Source organism: Leptonotus elevatus, chromosome 18 (assembly GCF_054856555.1).
Source record: "Leptonotus elevatus isolate MCC_2025b chromosome 18, RoL_Lele_1.0, whole genome shotgun sequence".
NCBI classification, from domain to species: Eukaryota; Metazoa; Chordata; class Actinopteri; order Syngnathiformes; family Syngnathidae; genus Leptonotus; species Leptonotus elevatus.
Window position 1 is genome coordinate 12653222 of NC_141256.1, and position 18136 is coordinate 12671357.

General features: G+C 38.6%; 1 protein-coding gene and 1 long non-coding RNA gene across 3 annotated transcripts in view; one reads left to right on the plus strand and one right to left on the minus strand.

Annotated features, from left to right (window-relative positions):
• LOC147158676 (uncharacterized) overlaps positions 1-10736 on the minus strand; it is a 29482-nt gene extending 18746 nt beyond the window's left edge. Inside the window, exons 1-3 of the long non-coding RNA XR_015090866.1 lie at positions 10389-10736; positions 9792-9879; positions 5391-5447 (exon numbers count right to left, since the gene is read on the minus strand). This is a non-coding gene — a long non-coding RNA (uncharacterized LOC147158676). The remainder of the gene's footprint in view (positions 1-5390; positions 5448-9791; positions 9880-10388) is intronic.
• lama2 (laminin, alpha 2) overlaps positions 10309-18136 on the plus strand; it is a 123732-nt gene continuing 115904 nt past the window's right edge. The window contains exons 1-2 of one of the 2 annotated variants that reach the window (XM_086061343.1): positions 10309-10413; positions 10489-10708. In XM_086061343.1, coding sequence (XP_085917469.1) covers positions 10642-10708 — 67 coding nt within the window. In that variant the 5' untranslated portion in view covers positions 10309-10413; positions 10489-10641. Of the gene's footprint in view, positions 10414-10458; positions 10709-18136 lie in introns of those variants that run through there. The other variant, XM_086061344.1, reaches the window with a different exon arrangement.

The following is an 18136-nucleotide window of genomic DNA, read 5'->3' on the forward strand; positions in this document are numbered from 1 at the left end:
TTTCATTAAAAACAAAAGATAATCAGTCTACTCTGATATAATAATTACTCTTGAGAGATTTTAGAGACTATTTTAATTTAAACAATGGCTCCAAACGATGACTTGATTATGATAATACTTGTCTATTAATTTGATAATCAATTACTTGTCGATTGATTGATTAATTTTGACAGCTCTACTTATCAAGTCAAAAAATGGCTCCAAATGATTAATCGATTGTTAAAAGAGTTGTCGATTAATTTGATAATCGATTACATGTCGATTAATCGATCAATTTTGACAGCTATACTGTTTACAAATATCCATCCGCTGATTTTCTATAGCGCGGTCCTTATTAGTGTCGCAGATGATCTGGATTCTTGTGCAAGTGTACTTAATATTGTGTCCTGTATGTACTAAAGCCCTTCAGGTTATCAGTTTCCTTATGACTGTTGGATCACTGTAGAAGTTTTGCATATATTATGTATAAACTAAGGCAAGCGTATAGTTGCATACTCACGCCCACACAGGCAGGCATCACAAATAAGGGGCCTATGGCACTCCCACATCCACACTCATACATGAGCAATGTGTCTCAGTGGGCGACGTGCGTGTGCGTGTGTGTGTGTGTGTGTATGTGTGGAGGGCGGGATTAACAAAGTTGGCAGTCAGCACAAAGCTTCTTATCCGCTGGAGTTAATTCACTTAGCACGCTACGTCTCCCTCTACTATCTTTGTCTCCCTCTTCACCTTTTCAACTGTTGCTTTTCCTCGCCTTCCTCTCATCATTTCAACGTTCTCCTTTTTGCTCCGTTTCTTTCCTTTGCAAGCCGCAGCTTTTTTTATTTTATTTTTTATTTTCTACCTCCGTCAGCTGAATTGGTGTTGGAAAGCGTCCCATGCCTGTGGCTGTAAAAGCCCTGTGCTGATAAACGGGGACATTACTAATGAGGCTCCTTTCAGCTTTGAAAATTGACTAAAGGTGACTCAATGTGACTGGGGCTTTACTTTTTTGAATGTTTCAACTAATTTTTCACAATTCAGCACCGCTTAGGGGCTAATTTTGGATGAGTGGTTAATAATCCAGTTCCCCGGGCCAATATTTGCTCCTACGCAAAAACACAAAATATTTTCTACTACTAGTTAGTTCACATAAATTAAACAAAAAAATGTATAGATAAAAACATTTCACTGAAGGCTTCGATATTTTAGCTCCAGCGCATGCCACTTGGAGACGACAGTTAAGTCGTTTTAATGTGGTAAATCTACCAAGCAGAACCCAGCATGTACATTATCATCCATAATTGATTATCACAGATAATTACAGTACAATTTAGCAGGAACAACTGCAGCGTTGGTAACAAGATATGATACATCAATAAACACAAGAGGTCAGAGAACTAACAGCGCAGAAGGGAACATTGATTTTTTTTTTATACAGCTTCTGAACGAATCAGTTTCATTTTTACTCACTCACTGCCATTGACGGCAAAAATTCATTTGAACTATTTCTATTAGTTTAACATTTTTTTTCCACTTTTGTTAACAAGAGTATGAAAACCTAGGGAAAAAATATTTTACATTTAGAACAGATATCAAATTTATGATTAATTAATTAATTACAATTAAAAATTAGGAACGTCAAGCAATTAAAATTAATTAATTAATTGCATGATTTTTTTTACAAGTTAACTCACAATTAATCACAAATTGTATATCTGTTCTAAATGTACCATAAAAAAATTCTAGGTTTTCATACTCTTGTTAACAAAAGTGGGGGAAATTTTTTTTAATTAATAGAAATAGTTCAAATGAATATTTGACGTCTATAACCGTCAATGGCAGTGAATGAGTTAAGTACTGTGATGATTATAATTATTTAGACACACAAAAAAAGTTTTGGTTTGGTACGTTACTGTATTTCTAAATAGTAGCAATAACCCATGCCAATAATATTAGGCAGTTTTTTTCTATCATATCAGGAAATGCCTTATCATTTCACTGAAACGATTAAAAGCATGTGTCCCCATTCAGCATCGATAGCTTTCAGCATCAGATGACACTTGTCAATATAAATACGCCATAAGCCGTGATTTTAAACAAGCAATTCCCTTCCACACCGGAAGACCTGGATTCAAACCCTGCTTGGACAACTTTTCAGCTAATGCAGCGGAGCTTTGACCGGAGAAAAGGAGGCGATGGTTTGAATCCCACCTTTGAAATATTTAATCTGTCCATTTCTTTCATAAGCATTCAGCGATTAGCATTCAGCTATTAGCATTCAGCGAGTAGCATTCAGCGAGTAGCATTCAGCGAGTAGCATTCAGCTTTCAGCATTCCCACGCAATTTCGGCAGAAATTGCACTTAAGTCTAGTTTAAAATAAAATGCTAGATAAAATAACAAAATGCTCCCATCCAATTCAAACCTATAAAATCTATACACAAATATTACAGTACTGTCATGTACTGTATACCATCTCTCTGCGAAAAATGGCTGTTGTTGGTTACAAATGGCACATCTTTTAGGGCATCCAACAGCAAAAACATTATTGGCATGACGCATTGTTTTGTTTTAGCAATAGTAAAAAAAAAATAAAAAATTGGGGGAGAAGTTGATGTATTGTATGCATTTGTTTTAGTTGTGCAACGTGAAGATATGACAAAGTGCACCAGTTCACGATCATGCTATTTTATGTCATTTAAAAAATTTGGAATGAATAGTACAACTCACAGTAGCAGCTCCACAATGTGTTGCTTTAAATGTCACTTGGTTCAGCTTTTCTAGTTCTTTTCGTGTTTCATATTCATGTGCTCTCGCTGTGTGGGATGGTGTAATTACACACGCAATGTCATAAACCCCTGGGACATAGTAGTCAAAGACTTGTGATAAATGAAGCCGTTTATGATAAATAAGCAGATGAAGCCAGATATTACACCGTGTGAGCTGAATTAGCATCTGGACTGCTGCATTCAATAAATGTTTGACACCCCGTTTTTGTATCTTTCTAATTACTCATGCACTTTTTAAAAAAAAAAGTCACTGCAATGCTCACCTGACACTTCTTTAGAAAGCAAAATAATTTGATTACCGCCACAAGGCTTTTTATTGTTTCCATTGCAAAGCCTGGTAGGAATGGATTTTTATTCTATTAAAGAAGCATCTGAGCACAAAAGAGAAGGTCTTTTCATTCACATCTTTTGCTGCAGGAGAGCAAAATTGGTAGAGTTTATCCAAGTTTGACATAGAAGGCCAAACTCAAATGAATGTGACATTATTGTGTTGATGCTGATCTTGTGTATATTTCTATACTTGCTTAGCACTGCTGTGAATGTTAATTGTGGCGTGAAGGTCGCATGGCTACCTCTGTACGTTATTCGAAAACAACTTGTCTGGGATTTTGGGATAGGCTCCATGGTGACCATGGAGAGGACAATTGCGATAGAAAATAGATGAATGGATGTACAAATGCATTTTGCTAGCTTTGACATTGAACATTTCATCCTACTGAAGAAGCAAAACAAGAATATTATAATAATATACTGTTCTTCTTTTGCGAATATTGAGATGTGATCCGCCAGTAATAAAAAAAGAAGAAGAAGAAGAACAGGAAGTGACTGCGCCGTGCGATGACGTCGTATGAGTTTGCTTTTGTAGCGTTTCTTTGCTGTTTTTAATCTAAAATTGCATTAAGATTCGCTTGTTTAATTCATTCCAAAAATATTTTTGTTTCGTCGTCCCCCCAAACATATCTTACTTTATCGTCCGCCATTGCCAAAGCCATAGCCAAAATTCGCATTTCCCTTTTTTCGATACGTTTTAAAATCCACCCCCTCCAAGCGTAAATTTTTTTGGGGTGCGAATTTTGGGCCCTTTTTCGAATTTCTAGCGTTTCCATTCAGTTTTATTTTTGCATTTCTCGAAAATTCTAATAAAAATGGGTGGATGGAAACCCCACTTCTCTCTCTGTTTCTCTCTCTAATATATTATGTTTTAATAATCTCTAGAAAGAAACTTGTCCAATTTTTATTCACTTTAAAATAATTTGCCGCAAAGTGTCAAGTAGTTTGACCTCATCCATATAAAGCAAAAACACGTTTTAAATAATTTGTTCACTTGACAGGGTTTAATTTCATTCTTTGCTCTTCTCTGTGCCTCTCATCCTATTTCTTAACCAAATCATTGATTCTTTTCTTTCTCTTTCTAGTTGTTTCTTGGTTCATTTCACTCCCACAGTGGGTTACACGCACAGAGGAAAAAAAAAAAAAGATGTTGAAGCAGAGCCAAGTCATGACACTCACTCACCAAATACACACACGCACGCACATGCCTCTTTCAAATACGCAGTACTCACAATATAATTTTCCTGACGAACCTGAGCAGAATAAACGGCTGCAGAAATTGGATTTAAATAAATGAATATGGCTTCAAGACAAATTGTGTATTACCTTAATTAGTTGAACGACAAAAACAAAACTCATCCATACGATAGCTTTCAAAGGGAAAAAAATAAGTTACAATATTGGTAAGGGCAATCATCATCTTTTAATTAACGTATACAGCAATTAAAATTGTAGGCCAAATATAAAACACAACATTTGAGAACTGAACAAGCCTTATGCATGTTTTGCATGCAACATAATGGGGTGAATTGTTATATGGACAGGAAATAACGGTTCCGCACAAGGAAAAGACCACAAATACACGCACTTGTACGTCTTCCTCTCAAAATGAGATTGGAACATTCTGACAGTGTGCTTAATGAAAAATTCACAGTGGTGACAGACGAATCCATAAGCATATCAAAACATGTGCTGTGCTTTTACTTTATTTATGGATGAATGTTCTGTTTAAATTTTTATTTGATACGTAAATGACTTCAGTACGTCATATGTGACATGCTTTGTAATCTCGAGGTGCAACTATACGTTTTAAGCAAAAAATGACCATATTACACTACATTTAAAATACAGTATAGCTTCCATAAGAGTGATTCAAATAAAGATTTACATGGTACGTTTTGAGGTTATGAATGGTGCGCAGTGAGTTTGCACATCAGCATAAGTCATGTTCAAATGTCACAAGAAGGCATGCTAACTTACCGCCATACTTGCTGTTCTTCATTTGATTATATTCATGGCCTCAAAGTTTTTCTCATTCAAATATTGAATGTAATTATGATCTTACTATATTCAGCATAGCTGAGTAAACATTCATCGCAAAAGGTAAGTTAGGTTAGCGTTTGGACTGCTGAACAAATTTGGGTTGTGCAACCTACACAAAAGCCACAAGAAGAAACATGACGTAATTAAAGCTAGGTGACGTGTGACGGTGACAAAAACACGAGTTCAACACAGACTAAAGGAAACATGCGAACTCAATACAAGCAAACTGACAAGACAAGAGGCTCACCTGGACAAGTGGCTGGAGGGAGCTGATTGGTTGACGACAACGGGCGGAGACGAAACCCTAACGATCGGAGAAGACATGAACAACGGATTCAATATTATTGTGCAAATCAAATGACTCTACAGTATAAGAATCTGGGTTCGTCTGATGCTAGTCCAAATTGGTCACATTTTAATTTATAGACTTACTACAATGTTATTTTTATTTAATCTGCTAAGTGGGTTAAAGCGGAAGTCAACCTTCAACATTTCTTGACAATAATATGTTATATGTGACCTCACTAGACTAAACATGACATTCTGATTAATATTAAATTTTTGGAATATGAGTTATGAAGCAAAATCCAGCCATTTTTATCCATCTCAGGGAGCGGCCATTTTGCCACTTGCTGTCGACTGAAAATGACATCAATGTTGCTCAGGGCTCAGGCAACGACCAATCACAGCTCACCTGTTTTCTGAGCTGTGATTGGTTGTTACCTGAGACCTGAGCAAATTGATGTCATCTTCAGTCGACAGCAAGTGGCAAAATGGCCGCCCCCTGAGATGTATTAAAAATGGCTGGATTTTGCTGCTTACTCATAGTCCACTAACGCAATATTAGCGAGAATACCATATTTAGACTAGTGGGGCTGCATAGAACATATTATTGTCAAAAAAATTTGGGGTTGGGCTCCCCTTTAAACTATACACACCTACAATTACATATTCCATGCTGGACGGTTGTTCGTGGTAGGACGAACATTTCTACACATCTTTCGGGAATTACTTTTGGACGTGATAGGACAAGGTTCAATCAGATTCTCCCTAATCTAGCCCCGTTGAAAAAAATATAATTGACAAGTATACTTGTCAATGGCAGAGAACGTTAAAATGGAGACTGAAATCTAAGCCCCCCCCCCCCCCCCAAAAAAAAAAAAAAAAAAAATTACATACAAATACAAGTGGAGGTAGCAGTCCAGAGAAATGCTACAAAATGAAGAGTCCTCCGTGAAGTTGTAGGAATATAGCAAATGAATTCAGAATAGAACATATCAGAGGATGCAACCGACTGTACCCTTGCTTCACCAGACTGAAAGATTCCGCAAAACCATTTCTGTGTAACCTGACAGGGCCAAAGCATTGGGAAAAGCCAACACAACAATGCCCTGAAGCAGAGGAAAAGATAGCGCTGAGAAACAAGGAGCTACAATGCTGGTTAATGACAACCATAGCAGTGTGATTAGTTAGAAACGCACATTTCGCCAGAAATGTTCAGATGACGCGTACTGGAGAAACGAAAATTCCAGGTGAAAAGGAGAGGAACGATTAAGTCAAAGGAGATGAATGAAGACTGACTGGATTTGTTTCGAGGACGAGTAGATGAAGATATGTTTGGCGTGGGGCCCAGAGAGCTCGAAGGAAGAAGAAGGAGCAAGCGCAATTGGCACGTCACCAGGTGAGCTGCCACGGCGAACGGAGGTGCGAGTTAGGAGGCGAAAAGGAGAAAAAGGCGGGAGAAGGACAGGCCCGACCTTTTTGGCTGCGGGAGGCCGAAGGAGGAAGAGGGAGAGATCAGAGGAGACACGGAGCCGCTTTGATGGCGCGTCTGTGTTTTGGATGTCGGAACATGGTGATGCGCAGCCTCGCTGCGAGAGCCGTGGAAGCACATCACAAGGCCGACATGCGCGCGCTCACGTAGCACTTTGATGTGGAAAAACGGAAGTGCTCGGGATGAAAGCGACTCGGGAGGAATGCGACGCTCGAGTACGCGATGACCCCCCGCCATCGCCATCGCCATCGCCAGCGCCAAAACCACCAGCCGTCCTCCCTCCCTCTGTCACTTCTACTTTCTCTCTGTGGTCCTGCCAGTTAATTCCTAATTGGCTACTCTGTGCACAACCTGAAGCCGATCCCAATCACAGCGAACCTCAGGGACCGGGGAACGAAAATCCCGCACTGGCTGTGAAGAAGACGCCCGATCTGAGGCGGCCTTTTCAACTGCAGCCAGTGAGGCCTTTAAGAGCCATTCATCCATGGAATGTTGATCACGCCTTTCCAATGCTTTGCGTTCTTCTCAAAATATGCTCTGTTAAACATTGTGGACTCCCCTGGAGGATGATTTCAACTGCTGCTCTATCAGCACATAAGCAATCATTTAAGCATATGCGCTTCATGCACAAAACAAGTGATTTCCGCACCATATGGGAATTAGTAGGCACAAGCAGGAACAGACAGGTTTCACTTTTAATTAACTGGAGGTACTTTTTTTCCGGGTTATATCCATAAACCGGTCAATGGTAAACACTGAAGTGACAAAAACTGAAGTTCAGATGAAACGAAGTTTGAACTTTCTGGCTATAATTCCAAAAGGTCTGGCAAAAGCACAACTTCGCTCATCACCAAAATAACAGCATTTCACAGTAAGACCCTCAAAAACAACATCATTTATCTTTGCAAACAGCAACAGCGTGCGACAAAATAAAAAGCTTTCAATAACTTTTCCTCTTAAACCTCTTCGATCACATAAATTCTTTACGAGGTGTTTGTTAAAAATGACCTCTAAAAGGCCCAAAATGGCTCCCAATTCCAAGATTAAGTCAAAATTGTGGACTTTCTGTTAGGTTTAGCCTATGTCTACGAAATATTATTTAATTGTATTTTTATAGGTCTTGGCCTGTTACATATGCTTCCCAATTTTTGTAAATATGGGACAGGGAATGATTCGTTAAAAATGTGTCGGTGGCGCTATTGATGCATTTTTTTTAAATTGTGCAAGACATACATATAAAAAATAATAATTCTGATTTGAATGCCAGGTCTGATGGATATGCAAAGAGTTTTTGTAAACTGCGCATCACCACGGCAACAGCATGCGATGAAATGAAAATTGATGAATTTTGGTGCATTTTTAGGGTTTTAAAAATGTGATTCTTTGAGGATAATAATAATAATAATAATTATTATTATTATTATTATCATTATAAAATAAAGATCTGTAAACTATTCCCTGATATGGAACTTTTCTGTATGATTTTTTTTTGTTTGAATATATAGAAAGTGGATTCAGTCTATTTTGCATTAAACAACAGTCCAGTGAAACGTCCTGCAAGCAAAGTGAGATTATTTAATTACCACAGGTCTGTATGGCTTATCTGCACTGGACAAACTGTTGTGTTAAGTCATTAACAAGCAGTTGGAATTCAAACTGAGTTTCATCCTATTCCCAAGATGGCTGCCTTAAGAGCTTGCGAAAGATTATGCATTTTTTTTTTTTTTTGGCAGTGATTTTGCCCCTCAATAAAAACTTTATGAAGCTGGCACAGTGAGTTATATTGGCACCAATAAAGCAGCACCAGGAAATTCATATTTTCTGTTTAATGGCAGATAAAAGTGTTGTTCTTTTTTACATTTTAGGTCATCCGTCAGCCCTTCAACAAATAGTCATACTTTTAATGTGCTCCATTTATGGGACTTCCAGCACCCACTAAATCCTCAATTACAGCACTTTAATAGGGTGGGTTATTTTATTACATTTCACATTTACTTAACCCACTATCTATCGTGAACCTTGACCCAGAGCTAATGAATAATCAGCCCGCAGTACACTTTGAATGCATAAAAAGTCCAATAACAGTTGTTTAAATTAATGACTGTGAAGACAAATTGCGTACATATTTTATATGATATATTTATTTCCTTATTTTGCATTTAAATCTCTTTAACTCTAGTAATGTAAAGTACTACTCTTGTAATGATGTAGAAGCTGAAAATGTGTTTAAAAAAAAAATCAGTGTATAAAATCAAGACTCCTCGTCCTCACATCTATTCATTTATGGAGCATCGTACATATGCTATCAGCCTTGGTTTCTTGTGTGTGTTTGTATCCGTATGTGTGTGTGAGAGCAGGCTCCGCCGCGACCCCCCCTAATGTCATCCTTAGAGCCAGGGACACAGTTCCATCACACTACAGTCATTCAGCGGAAGAACACTTCAACATGAGTGCAGCAATTGAGCACGCCTCAGAATTCTCATCATAATAAGCTATTTGCATTACGCCGGCACAAGGATGCAATCCAGCCAGCGCTTTATTTGATTATAAGTACGGCCCGCATACACGGCACCGCATTGTTCAGTCATATTTAAACACAATTGGAGCAGATGAAATGCGGTGCACGCCAAATGCCTTTGCAATGCAGCACACTGCTCGGCACTGAAACAGAAGTCATTTGCGTTTTGAATTTGTATACTGCGAGGAGGAGATGTTGCTGGTCCAGGCGTGATAAATCTGTTCATCAATTTTTCATCATTGAGAATTGTATTAATCAAGTTTGTTGATTTAATTTTCAGAGCTGCTTTTTTTTTGCACACCAGCACTTGTACAGTATTTTTGTCATAGTTTGTTGTCGTTCTGATTTAAACTCACCTGAAACCAGGCAGGTTTCTTCCGTTGTTATTTCAGATGTGTTGTCCTCTTCATGGGTTCTTTTCAAGTCGTCATCATGGGCAAAAACCTGACATTTGATTTGAAACAATTTTAATGACTTACAAAAATACTGAACTGTCCGTATTAGTTCATGTTCATTTTGTGTGTGTTTTTTTTTTAAAAACATTTTACATTGCACCATTTATTTCTTATCAACAATGTCATATGTTCCTTTCGTGCTACCGACTACAGTATTGACAATTCCGAGATGACGTCACAAGTCAAAATGGCGGTCAACTCGATGAACTGAAGCTCTTGGTTCATTGAAAAGCATTATTTTGATTTCAAAATTAGATTAAATGTCGTTAGACTACTTTAACAAAATCGGTTTGTATGCTAGTCACAGGCAAAAGCAATGCAATACGCCGTATGTTTACATTCCATTGCGGAATTACCAGAAATGCCCGGATGTTCAGAATTGTCAATTACGTAATTTCACATTATGTGCGAAGCTAAGCTAACTAAAGTGCTAAGGAAACACACACAGTGTCTATTTAAAGTGCATGCAATGGCTTGAGAGTGAGAACTAGTGGTTACCACTTCAAGACAGCGTGTGCGTGTGGTGAGTGGTCCAGGGCAGCAGGAGGAGCCATAAAACAGTTTTCAAGTTGGATCCAAACTTCTGGTTTCTTCACAGGACAACATTTCCACATGTTCCCCTCCGTTTCCCTTTAGACCAAGACGGGAAGGAGGAGAGAGAGGAAGAAGAGGAGGAGGAGTGCAAAGTTTGCTTCAACTCCTTCACACAGTGGCGTGCCGGCTCCTCCAAAAACCTCACACGGGACAAAACATGACGCGGCTCGGGCTGGTGCTCCTCGCCGCGTTGCTATGGCAATGTGGCCACGCACAGCAAAGAGGTGAGCGTCTGTCAGTTACTGTGTGTCTGCCTGTCTGTCTGCCTGTCTGTCGCCACGCAAGCGTCCATTGATGATTACGTCACGACGCCCAACTGGCTCATTTGGCCTAATGAGCTAATTAGCCAAATGGTAGCAACCTTCGCAGAAAACACGAGCATCTCGGGTACCGCGCTTTTTGTTATTTACATGCTTAATGCTATGTGCTGTCATTAAGATAACTCGCATTTTTTGTTTTTTTTTGTTTTTTAATAGTCTCTCGGTGATGTTAAAACATAGCTTAGTCTGTGATAACAGCTAGTTAGTCATCAGTTAGCCAACATTTCTTCAGGCTAGCATACAGTTAGTTTTTTTTAAATTTAGGAATACATGAATTTGATAGTTTTCTCCCATCAGAACTGTTTAAACCCACATATAATACAGCTCTTACTGGAAGATGTAAAAACATTGACGGTAAGTAATTGTGAAATAAATATAGTACTCATCAGACCGTTGTTTTTTTTTTTTGCAATATAGAAGAACCTTGCTGTCTTAAATTAATATATGTCATTCATTTGTTTTCTCTTGTGTCCCATTTTGCTTTATTTTTTCACATTTCACATTTTACTTCCTTCCTTGTCTTTTGGAATACTCCTTTCTTAAAAGGATTCCCATTTTTGTAGCTATCTAATCGATCTAATGACATCTAATCTATTGTATCTGATCGCTTTCATCTTAATTTCACTGCTAAAGTCGTGATTGTCTCTACATAGCCTTCAATCAGATATTTCTAGGACTGATAGTCAACTTTACACCCTGTCGATTAAGTCTAGAATTGGACCGAAAATACTGCAGAAAAATCTTGAAGACTTATGGTGATGACTCACCTGATCAATGACTCATCTGCCGTGAAAATAATTGTTACGTGGTGCCGTTTCAAAGTATTCTTCTGGTCTAGATTCTCTCTGGAAAAAAAGCAGAACGAGCAGCCTGTTGATCATTGTTTTATGATTGTTGCTCCAGTTTTCATGAGATTCAGTGCTCGTGATTATAGTGTCTGCTCAACATTGTCATTCTGGCTGCTACTGAGGTCCGTAGAGACTTGTTCACACAAGCTGACATGCTCAGGGATGCTGTTTCTGGCATTACTCAAATAAGATGGGCAGACCCCTCTCATGATCTCAAACTAAATCAAATTATTTTTCTTTGTATAAATATCGGTGTAGCTGAGTGAAAATGTGTGTTGGTTGTAATTTGGTGGGTAAAGATCAAATCGCCTCACGGAACCCTCGAGGCTTTGATTTTAGACAGTGGTGGAAAATTATGCACAATGGTAACACTGACAAATGCCATCAATACCTTTCAAGATTATGACTGACCGCTAGAGCTGGGTCAACAACTGGGATAAAAAATATAATTTTGTTGACCTGGACTTGTATGTTTGAGAGATTTGTCTGTTTTAATTAGGTTTTACTGTTATGTCACAACACTTAACTGGCTGCATGCTAACAATACTAACATCATTTATTTCAACAGAAAAAACTGCATCCACCCTTATTAAATAGGATGAATGAGCCTTCAGGGATGTCTTGGTTGGCTCGGAAGTTCTCGTCCATATGTCATGATGCTAGGTGGCTTCATGCTAGTATCCCGAACATCACGTATTGCAGTAGATATAAAAGCTGTGTCCATTAAGACAACCTACTATTCAAGGTATTGCTGAGCGATTCACCATTTTTCTCATCCAAAAAAAATCTAATTTCAGCCTCAAAATGTTAAGTCTAGAAAAAATGCAATAAATGAGATGGTAGCACCATCCAATTACCAATCCAAAAAACAATGATGTGATGTTTTTTCCCCCCAGATCTAAGATTGCATAATACGTTAGAGTTAAAAATATATATACTGCAGAGACAGAAATGTACTGTCATTTTGTAAAATTGGTAAGCAACATTCAAAAACACCATTTGATCATTCGTGCTGGTGTAATTGAATGTGGGTTCCTCTTAGAATTATTAGCAATGCTAATACCAATTTTTAGAAGTTATCATCAAAGCAATTACAGATTTGTTTATCAGTTTATGTTCATGTTAATTCAACCAAGGTGTGCTAAATGACTTGTTAGCTCCCTAGAGGCATCGCTGAATGTGATGTGAATCCAGTGTTTTTTTTTCTTTCTTCTCCCCAGGCCATTAGAGAAATCAATATTTTCATGAGATGAATCCATCTCAATGTTACGTTTCTGAAACATTTTGATCCCGGCCTACTTTGTTAATGTGAAAGCTGCCACGCTTAGTTGGATGGGTTTGATAGAATGCCCCATTGGGAAATCTGTCAAACTTTCTCAACTCGGAAAGCCAAACTTACTGCAAGTAATTGATGTTTCCTAAAAATAAGAGGGAAGCGGAGGGACCCACCAAAGCATACAATTTGAAATGTATTCAAGAAATGTACGTGTTAACACAATCAAAGCGCTAAAGTACTTGGCAAATGCAAGAACAATCGAAAAACATCTGTGAAAATGAGCACAAATGAAAAGCCAATGGTAAATGGTCTTTAATTTGCGGTGGAGAATGCTCAGCCTTGTCCACCATATTTATTTTTAATTATAGGAATCACCCAATTATCCCTTCAGCTGAACGGGTTCAAGAGATCTGGTATTTTTCTTTTTTGGTGCATTATTGGCCTGTTGGAAGGGTTTTTGCGGCGGAATGGGCTGCCAGGGTTAGTGAGCTTAGGCATACTAGATGTTTAAAATACTAGCAAAAACACCATTAGCTTGTATTCGTGAGGCAGTTTGGTTTGGGTCCAAACAAAATCCATCTTAGATACATATATAAAAGAGAAAATCGTTCGGAACAACTTCACATGGCCATTAGTGAATCTCAAGCTTAATATGGGGGATAATTTTTAGGTTACTAATTTTTTATCAAGCTTTTATTGTCTGTTTTTCTCCTATTTGTGTCATCCACAAGGCGGTTTTACCTTTTAACTGGAACAACAATCACTACAGCAGATAACCATATTTTATTACCGGTAGCGGTTTGGAAAATGGACGGATGGACTTAGAAATCTGGTGGGCATCTCCGGTACTGTTTTTAACTGGGTTTTATTGCTATCTCACAGACCGATAATTCTTTCTAAGAATGGATAGATGTTCCACCAGAACCCATATAATAAAATGTGGGGTTCCCCAAGGCTCAATTTTAGGCCCCGTACTTTTGACTCTTTATATGCTTCCCCTTGGGGATGTCATCAAGAGACATGGCATTAGCTTCCACAATTTATTTGTTGCCATTACCCTGCTAACTGTCCTGCTGTATACAGTCTTAACACTGATACAATGATTGTTGTAAAAAAGTAATTAAAACAGCAAAGCCAGTGTTTTGGCTAAGACTTCTTGACAGAAGTGTACGTCTGTAAAAAAATAAAATAATTCTAGACATCTCAAAAGGTAACTTATTTACAGGTATATTTGCAGAAGTGAGGTATTACGTGATAAGCAGTATTCTGTACTCTATATGAATATTCTTTATCATTATGAGTAACCCCTTGACATTTCGCTTGCCCACATATTACAATGTACAGAATAGTCACAAATAAGACCATAGACGTATTAATCTCCCGTGTGATATCATGTGTAACAGCAGTCGCAACTGTTGAGGATTGTTGCTCGATGAAAGACCGCTTTCCCAATTGCATGACCTCAGGACAATTGTGTGTCGTTTACGAACCAATATTGCACCCAAGTCCGTCTCCTTACCGTACAGATTGACTGATATAAACAGGACTCGGTTCACCCCCAAGAACCTTAGTAACACAGAATGAAGAAACGTGATCAATGACATTGCGCCAAAGACACAGGTCACTGAAGTGTTAACAGGTGTGTGGATTATAGTACTAATTTGAGTTCTAAATTTAAAAAGGTGTTAAGTTGGAAAGATGCGGCATCCTTCCTGTCAATATTTGGGATTGGGGAGTCAAGGTACAAAAGACAAAAGTATCATATTTCCATGCCTAAGACACTCAATGTGACATGTTTAACGTGGACCTTAGGATGACATTAAGTGCTAAAAAGAGTTGGTTAGTTACTATCACATCTCTGTGGTTTGGATACGTTTCACAATTTTAAACAGTTTTCTGATGTACCATAACATTGTTTTTGTGTATGCTACTGTCACATGTTAATATTTGATATGGGCCTTTTCCCTTTGGATCTGTTTCTACCAAAAACAGCACATCCTCTGCAGAACAAAATCTAGGTCTTTTTCATGTGCGTGCACACCCCTGTGTAGCTGGTTTGTTGTCAGAGCTGCACTGATAATGCTAAGGAGAAAATCAATAGTTAATTCTTCCAGGGACACAATAGCTGCTTTTGCCTACCTCTACCTTGGCTTAGTGAGAGAGAGGAGGCGGGCATGAGTTGATGAATTAGTAATTTTGTGTGTCTGTACACACGTGCGTGTGTTGGCGGAGGCGCCCGCATCCTAACTGTTTACCAAGAAAAACATATATACCTGTATAGTTGGAGGAGAGACTTGTAGAAAAATAACAACAGTCCCAGCTGACGTCTGTACACGTTCTTTAATTTAGGCCGCATCTAAAACAAACTCCCACAAGGGTTCAGTCTGCTTCACAGTGTAAATAGTGTATATCGCATACAAGGAATTTAAGTCTAATTTATCTATGCTGGGAGGCCACAGTCTCACTTGTAGATTTGAATAAACAGAAGAAAAGCAACAAAAAATGACCTAAATACATTCCCCAATTCTGCGTCGTTTCATTACCATTATTTCCTCAAAGATGGGCCGACCATCTGATAGATGATGTGGCTCAATTAGTCACGAGGATGCGTCATCCAAATAAAACAAAACCCATCCATTTTCTCTCCCCCTCAAAAACTATTATTAGCTGGTACTAGTAACTAATTATTTTAGACACTGTTGTTCGCAAAGACATTAACTCATTCACTCCGCAGCCATTTTCACCTTCGCTCCTGGCTGTTTTACTGGATTTTGACTGATTTTGCAAGGCCCACGTAATATTGTGTTTTATTGCTATAAAAACATGGAACCTACCAAAAGAAAGATTAGAGTCTCTTCTTTCATCAGGAAAAAAAAAAGTATATTTGTGTCTTTCTGTTTGCAGCAATTAGCATTAGAACATAGCTAAGTTTAATCATTATTCACAAACCTGTTGAAAACACTGGGAAAAAGAGCTTGTTGCAGCATGGCCCTGGCTGATCTCTTATACTCTGCTGCCGCCTGCTGGCCGTATTTTGTAATAACTACCATTACTTTAAGCGACCTATTCAGGTCAGAAGCTGCATCAAAGCCTTCTGTATGCTCTAGCACAAAAACATACGTTTTGGGGAGTGCAGGAGTAAGTAATAAAAAACTTATTTAATGAGTTAAGGAGTTGAGCACCGTTTAATTTTGAGTGTCCGTCATTCGTCAACAGTTGGGGACACCCTTCCGTCATCATCAATCCATCAATATTTCAAGTTGAACTGCATTGTAATCGTTAATCCCTAATTCCTCTGCAAAATGGGCATCCATCAATGGTTCCGCCATTGATTGCAAAATGGTCACTCCGCCATTGACGGTTAGATTGACGATTACGTTGACGAACGAAAACTCACTAGCGGCAATGATTACTCAATTTTTCGACGTTTCTCGTCATTTGTCATTGACAGATTGACGGACCCAATTCTGGTTGCTAACCAAAACAGAAGCAAATATATATAAACAGTCTCTCAAAAAGTTTTGTGCAGTCCGGCATGCATAATAATAATTTTAAAAAACAACACAATAACTCCAGTTTCACTTGACTGAAATTGTAATGTACGGTTAATGTTTTATTGTTCCAAAAAACGCAAACAAAAAAAGGCCTTGAGGTACTCATTACTGTTTGTGCAAGGCTTTTGGTGCACTCACAGGAAAAGAGCATCTTGTTGTCTTGTTCCTCTTCACATGTTTGAATGTGGAGTGTGTTGGTAGCTCAGCCTATAGCCCTCTTCTTCCAAACACTTCAGGGCTATTTAAATATGAGCACCTTGGATGACTCTTCTCTGAGAGTCAGCTAGGTTTTTTTTGTTTTTTTTTACTTGATTTGACTCATTTTTCAGACTCTGTATCCACACTGGCTGTTTTAGAACTGATGCGTCTCCTGACTCATAGTGATATACGGAATACATTTTGAACAACCTTTTGCGTAACCGCATGCAACCTCTGAAGTCAAATGTCCTGGATTTTAACTAGTATATTGTCAGAGATGCGGGTTTGCGTGGTGGAGTTGTTGACAAAAGGTGGAGGACCTAAAGTGCAGGGAAACAAGGCAGAAGCTTTTACAAAAAAAAAAAAATATTAAAAAAAATAATAATAATCAATAAACAAAATAAAGAAATACGGGAGGAACAAACCACAGACTATAGATTTAGGATGATCTGAAAATGAAGGCTATTCACAGGATTTTACAGTATACCTACCTAAATTAATTGGGAAAATACAATACTTACCACTCATTAGAGTTACTGAGCGTTAGTAATGACATGTTTAAGCGCCTCATTGAAAGAAAACGGTTAAAGGTAGGCTAGATTATTTGACCTTGCGGCTAGCACCACAGAAGGCCTGACACAGATGTTCGCCTGCTGACCCTTGGACACATACTCGCACATGCTGGCTTGCAGCTGCAAAAGGGTTTACCCCCCACCCCCCCACCCCCCTCTTCTTTTCTCTATGTTGTTTTCCCCCTTTCAGATCTGTCTACATGCTTATATTTTGCCAAGGAGCTTCCTGGGGTAACACATGGTGTCAATAATCAGCCCCCTACACTCACTTACTTTCCCCTCCTCCGCTGCTGACAATTTTACATCCTGTCTTGCCTACTACTTTCTTCACTGTGCCTCTCTCTCCAGTCGTTCCTCAGCCGTTGGTGTTTCCTTTTACTGACAAATAACATTTGCACATGCTTTATGAAATCCGGATGGACTACAACTTTATATATAAAAAAAGAAAAAGAAAACATCAAACATGTTTCACTGATGGATTTGGGTACCATTTTCACATTTCCACCCATCAAAAGCTTTCTGCACTTTTGTGTTGTACCATTTCATCATTTCCCCCCTCTTTACCGCCCCCCCACTCCAACCACTCCACTACTCATCTCTTTCTCCTCGTCCTCAGCAGCCTCGCTTTCATCTTGGAGTTTAGAGTATGGCTCACAACCTCTGCAGCCATAGCCTGGATCTGTTTGGCCGCACTTTGTTTGTCTCCTTGCTCTTTCACTCTTTAGTTTGCGGAGGTGCTGCTGGTTTGTTCCAGTTGAAAGCCTTCAGATCCACAGTGAGGACACTGAAGGCAAGCTGTCTTTTACAGGTAGAAAAAAAAACTGACACAGGTAGTTCAAAGAAGGCTATAAAGTGAGACCCAAGATCCCTTGTGGTTTGGTGTG